The sequence below is a fragment of the Kogia breviceps genome, chromosome 3, assembly GCF_026419965.1.
Source record: "Kogia breviceps isolate mKogBre1 chromosome 3, mKogBre1 haplotype 1, whole genome shotgun sequence".
Taxonomy (NCBI): domain Eukaryota; kingdom Metazoa; phylum Chordata; class Mammalia; order Artiodactyla; family Physeteridae; genus Kogia; species Kogia breviceps.
The window spans coordinates 163124099-163130361 of NC_081312.1; the positions used below are offsets into that span (position 1 = coordinate 163124099).

At 46.7% G+C, this 6263-nt stretch overlaps 1 protein-coding gene across 1 annotated transcript in view; it reads left to right on the plus strand.

Moving 5' to 3' along the window:
* FBH1 (F-box DNA helicase 1) overlaps positions 1–4483 on the plus strand; it is a 46581-nt gene extending 42098 nt beyond the window's left edge. The window contains exons 20-21 of the mRNA XM_067030195.1: positions 3383–3514; positions 3984–4483. Of these exons, the coding sequence (XP_066886296.1) occupies positions 3383–3514; positions 3984–4154 (303 nt within the window). The 3' untranslated portion in view covers positions 4155–4483. The remainder of the gene's footprint in view (positions 1–3382; positions 3515–3983) is intronic.
* Positions 4484–6263: the final 1780 nt, after the last annotated feature.

The following is a 6263-nucleotide window of genomic DNA, read 5'->3' on the forward strand; positions in this document are numbered from 1 at the left end:
TGGCAAGTTACTCATAGTTCTGTACCTCTGTTTCCTAGTCTGTAATACTGGCAAAATGGCGATCACCGCACCTCAGAGGAGGCGGTTAGAGAAGGGTTGTGATGAGCTGATTAGATAACTGCATTACAGTCGATTGGGAGAAGCATCGGGGTCCTCAAAGACGGCTACTTGTCTTTGGGACGTTGACCTCCAGGGACAGGGACCGAGGGAGGCCTGGCATTTAGGAGGAGATTAGTAATAAGCAGGACATATAATAGTAAATCATAAAACAGGTAAATATGATTGCATCGAGATGTAAAGCTTCAGTGTAATAAAGTAATAGCTAAAATATAGTTAACCCTTAAAAAAACATCTTTCATGATGCAGCTGTTGTTTTGCCAGTTTTACTGGTAAGGAAACTGAGGCACAGAGTAGAATGAATCACTTGCCCAAAGGTGCACTACCCCAAAGTGGGTAGACTGGGCTGTGAACTGAGGTGAGTCTGCAGGGCCTGTGTCCTTCACCATGCCAGCTGCTGCTTTGCATGAAGTTAAAAGACCCGTCATGGAGTGGAGGGGACACGTCCCCCATCCGTCCTGCATGTTCTTACTGAGCGCAGCTGTACTCTGGGCACAGTGCTGAGGTCGTGGGCACGAGCCAAGCATAACTCTGCCCTCCTTGAGCTTATGTGATTGTGGAAAAGAGGACCCACACAGTCATAAAGAACCACACATTCTTGAGAGACAGGCAACCTAGTGGGTAAATGGGCAAAGGAAGCCCCAGGGGCCAGGGAATCTGTTAAAAAATATATATTTATGCAACCTCCTTGATGGTCAGGGAAATGCAACCTAAAATTGTCCGATGGGTGAGAATGAAGAAGTCTGTCCTTTCAGATTCTGGCCAGGATGGTTGAGGGTGAGCACTGGTTCTCAAAATGTGGTCAGGGGAACCTTCTGGGAACCTTTCACAATACACACTGTACGTGTACTCCGTGCTCTTCTCATAATACTGGGTAGTTACTTGCCCTTTTCCCTCAGTGCTCTCACAAGTGTACAGTGGAGTTTTCCAGAGGCCACATGGCATGTCGGTACCACGGATTGAACCCAGAGGCAGAGATGGGAGCCCAGTTGCCTTCTTTTAAGCCAGACATGAAAGAGATTTGCAAAAATGTATAGCAAGCTACTCTTCTCGTTAAAGTTTTTTTTTTTTTAATAAAAACGCTGCAATTATTTGAGCCATTGTTTAAGTGTTACAGGCAGTAGAACACAATGCCTAATTGACATATTAGCTGTCCAGTCTGTTTATTTACTTTTATTGAGCTGATTTGTTTTCATGGTACCCTTTGTTTTCTTTTTTCTTTTTTGGCCACACTGCACGGCATGTGGGATCTTAGTTCCCCAACAAGGGGTTGAACTTGCACCCCCTGCATTGGAAGGCAGAGTGTTAACCACTGGACTGCTGGGGAAGTCCCTTGTTAAGTTTTTTTAAAATACAGTTGTTTTTCATAAAAATATACAGGTTAACATATGATAGGTTTATTATGTTATGTTTTAAATGAATTAATAAACATTTAAAAGCGTTTGGGACTTCCCTGGTGGTGCAGTAGTTAAGACTCCAGGCTCCCAATGCAGGGGGCCTGGGTTCGATCCCTGGTCAGGGAACTAGATCCCACATGCATGCCGCAACTAAGAGTTCGCACGCGTCAACTAAGGAACCCATGAGCTGCAACTGAGACCCGGCACAACCAAAAAACAAAAGTTTAAATTTTTAATCAGGTAAACATTAGTAGCTATAACTCATGGAAGCAATACTTCTTTGGAGCCTTTAATGTTTATTAGTGTAAAGGAGTCCCGAGACCAAAATGTTTGAAAACCGCTGCTCTGCAGCAGTGTTTTTCCAACTGTAGATTGCAATTTATTAACGATTTAGGAACCTAGTTAGTGGGTTATGATGATCTTTTTAAAAAAAAAGAAAGGGAAGTGGAGTAAAGTCTAAAGGAGGAATCAGTCCACAGCATGTGAGGTTACATACTATTTTGTGAAACTGATTTCAGTCTTTTATACATGCATGTGTGTGTATGTAGAATTGTAATGCTGAGTGGGTTTCTTGGCGTGGATCGGGGTCAGAAAAGGTAGAAAGCCCTGGAGGACCTCTTGCATGTGTGGGCGGGAAATCATGTACAAGGATGTTCATGGCTGTGTTGTGGGAAATAATTTGGTAACAACATCAGTCTCCACACAAAGGGACTGTCTTAATAAAATATGGGAGAGTGAGATGATTGAATCCTGTGTAGCACTTAAAAGAAATGTACTAGATGAGAAGCAAATTACTACGTAAATAAATACCTATAAGATGACACCTTATGTTCTTAGAAGTATATGTTAAGTGTAAAACCGGTTTAGAATGGATTGGAAAGGATGCATGCCAGATTCATGATGCTGCTTTCCCCTAGGGAGGGAATGTGGTGACAGATGGGCAAAGGGGACTCCAAGAAAATCTCTAATGTTATTTTAGAAAGGATTTCCCACAGTTAGATTGGGAACACTAGTGTTTATTTATTTTCTGTTCTTTCCTAAAGCAGGTAGCCAGATCCTGAAAGAGAGAAAAACCACATAAATCAGAACCTTGGACACGGATTTTGCAAAAATTGGATAAATAGCCAGTTGTAATCCAAAAAACCATGAAATCATAATTATTTTGTCAGCAAGTATTTGCAGTCTTACTGGTATGCCAGAACCTTGTTAACCTCCTGTGGGGCAGCAGCAGACCAGACCCTGGTCCCTGTTCTCATGGCATTTCCCATCTGGCGTTTGATCTGGGTGCCCGCTGTATGCAGCCGCTGAGCACTTCGCTCTCGGTGTTGTGTGTCTTCCTCACAGCAGCTGGGTGAAGTGGGTGCTGGCTTCTGTGCATTTTACAGATGGAGAAACTGGGACTTAGAGAGGTTGAGTGTTTGCCCCCTAGGACAGCCAAAGGCTTGCGAGATGGTAATGGGCAGGACTGATGTGGGCAGGTCTTTTAATCTCATCTGGGCTGTAAAGAGAATATACAAGTCATCCTTAATGATTCAGGGACAGGTCAGCCTAAGATAAAATCCAGAAATAGTCCTGAAATATCATAGCCAACAGTTTCACATTTGTCCATTAAATCTTTCTTTTTTAAACTGGCCGTTTTAGCAAGAATCCAGCTAGACTGGGTCCAGCCGTGAGTGTTCTCTTGGAGACGGTGTTACAGGCAGGAAGAAGGTAGAGAAACGGAGGGAAGATGCAGGGGTCAGTGCTCTTCTCATTCCGGGACTTGTGCAAGGTTTACAGAGTGTTGACAGCCCTCAGCTGTTGGGGTGTCCAAGTAGGAAGTGGCAGAGGCATTGCTGTGACTCTTGTCCTCACTCTTTCCTTCCCAGGAATACTTCTTGCAAGCAGAGCTGACGAGCAATGTTTTGAAGACAGGCGTGGTCCGCTGCTGCGTGGGGCAGTGCAGCAACGCCATCCCCATGGACACCGTGCTCACCATGCGGAAGCTGCCCATCACCTATGTACGTGTCTCGGCCGTGACCTCTGCTCTCCGTAGGATTTAGTTCAGTCGTCTGCGTGCCCAGCTGGGTTGTGGCTGAGGGAGGTGAAGGGGAAGCTCATCCGATCCTTCCATGAGGAAGGCCCGGAGGTGTCTGGTGGGCCTCAGTGTCACAGACGCTGGACACAGTGGGGCCAGGCTGGGTGACCACAGTCTAGGAGGTGGGCTTGTAAGGACTATTTACTTGGGGGCCCAGTTAGGTTTTTCTTGACTCTTCATCCCTTGCCTTGATACATTCTGGGGGATTTGATAGACCAGAGTCCACCCTGGGCGCTTGTGCTGGGGGAGGTGCGGCCGCAGGGCCACACGGGCGGGTCTGAAAGCATCAGTCATGATGGCAGCACTCGTGGTGGTTGGTTCACGCTTCTTGGTGGGAAACGCTTGCCCTTCAGTTGTTCCCCCCGCTCCCTTTTTCTCATCCCCCCCTGCAGAGCAACAGGAAGGAAAACAAGGGTGGGTACCTGTGCCACTCATGCGCGGAGCAGCGCATTGGGCCGCTGGCCTTCCTGACTGCCTCCCCCGAGCAGGTGCGCGCCATGGACCGCACCGTGGAGAACATCGTGCTGCCCCGGCACGAGGCCCTGCTCTTCCTCGTCTTCTGAGGTGCAGGGAGCTCTCTCCTCCAGCCAGGATGCTGGGCAGACAGACTCTTGCCTCCGCGGACGGCGGCATGGGGGGCTTCCTCCCCGAGACCGGACTCACTCACAGAGCATCTTCCAAGGAAGATGAAGCCGACTGGAGCTGGACTTGCCATGTCTCCACCCCTGGAGGTAGCCAGACCCCACTGCCCCTCCTCCACGCCAGCAGGCCAGGGATGCAGGGGATGGTCTTTTGATAAAAAAAAAAAAAAAGAAAAAGAAAAAGAAAAAAAAAGAAAAATTATGTATTTAAACTTTTATTACAAGGTTTCGATTAAACAGGCATTGTAGCACTGGTGTTCCACTGTGTGACGGCCCCTGCCTTCAGCCCTGCTTTTTCTGGACTTTCTCCTTTTCTCCTCTTACTCTTTTCAAAGCTCTGTAACTGTTCACAGTGCACACCAAGCAGAGTAGGAGGCTTATTGTCCAGGGTGACAACTAATGCATCAAAAATGAGATTTTTTGTGCTGTGGGGAATCACACATGTATAAGACACAGGGTGTGCCTTTGTTATCACGGGGTTCACAGCCTGAACAGGGAGGCAACATGACATATAACAAGACAAGTACAAAGTGACACTAGCTAGACACCTTGTGTTCCCACAGGTAGAACAGAAGACCAGAAATACCTGAGAGGGAGGTGGAGTAGGCCAGCCACGTTGTAGGGGAGACAGGAACAGGTGGAGATGGGCAGCTGGTACCTAGTTCACTGCCTGGGGATGCTGGGTGGATGTTGTAATAAAGCTGTTCTTATAGAGACCAGTGGAAAAACCCACGTCGCTTAGCCGTACATGGATCTGGTTTTTTACATTTTTGCCATGCAGCACTTCAGGGATGCAGATGGCAGGTGAGGGCATTGCCCAGAGAGTTCACCAGCTAGTGTCTGAGCCCAGTCAGCGGAGTGGAGAGCAGACTCCTAGCCTCGTTGTTGCGGCCGCCCCTAACCTCTCCCACGTCAGGCCTCTAGTGGAGTTTAGCGAGCAGGCCGGTGAGTAAAGCAAGGGTGCTGTTGGATCGGGCTGGGGTGCTTGGAAAGGGTGAGGGACATGTTAATGTCTGCATATGGCAGAGAATTCACAGAATGGTCCCTGAAGACAGAGGTGGGATGGGGTGCTTTGATATGCTCCGCCGGCATTCCTGGCCTGGCCTGGCCTCGCCTCATTTGGTGCTTTTGGTTAACTCAGAGCAAAACAGCACGTGAAAGGAAATGGTTTGGATTTGGAGGTCACAGTGCTCAGAGTCGTTCAGAAGAGGGGTTTGTGGGGGTGGGTGGCAAGAGGGGCCATGAACACGTTTTCTGGAAATCTGCTTTTACCAACCAGAGAGGAAGCAGCTTATTTATTGGGGAGAAGTCATGAGTTCTGTAGGCCTTCTCAGAGCACCTGATGTAGGGCAGGGCCCTGGTCACGGGTGTCTGCAGTCAGCTGTGGTCCTGACTCGGAGAGGTGACAGTAAGAGTTGTGATGGGTGTGGGGTGTTTGAAGGTGGGCTGCTCTGGTGTGGGGCAGAGGGCGTCCAGAGAGGGGGCCGCACTGCTGCTCTGGGGTGGGAGGGGTGTCTCTCTCAGAGGGGAGGTCGGAGGACCACCAAAGCGGGTGGTGCTGGAGCTGTTTTTAATAACGGGGTGAGTCGTTAGCTATTAAAGAAGAAAAGAATATTCTAGAAAGAAGGAACAGTATGATGGTGTTGGTGGTCATGGCACTACCAGGGCAAAATGTCAGCACTAGTATTTTGGTACTTATTTAAAAAATAATAGGATCCAGGAATTGATGCTGGTACTTTATTTTTTAAGTGTTAAGAATTTCTAAAAAATCAGTAACATCAAATGGTTGGTGTGTTTCAAATAGAAAAACAATTTTTAAATACACAGTAAAAATAGAAATGTTATTTATTTTAGTTTCTTATCAGTAATCAGTTTAAGATAGAAATTCCTATATAAAACTTACGATTTTGTTAAATATACTTATAAAGTTAATTATATTCTATTTATTTTTATTAAAATTTTTTATTGAAGTGTAGTTGATTTACAATATTATATTAGTTTCAGGTGTACAACATAGTGATTTAATATTTT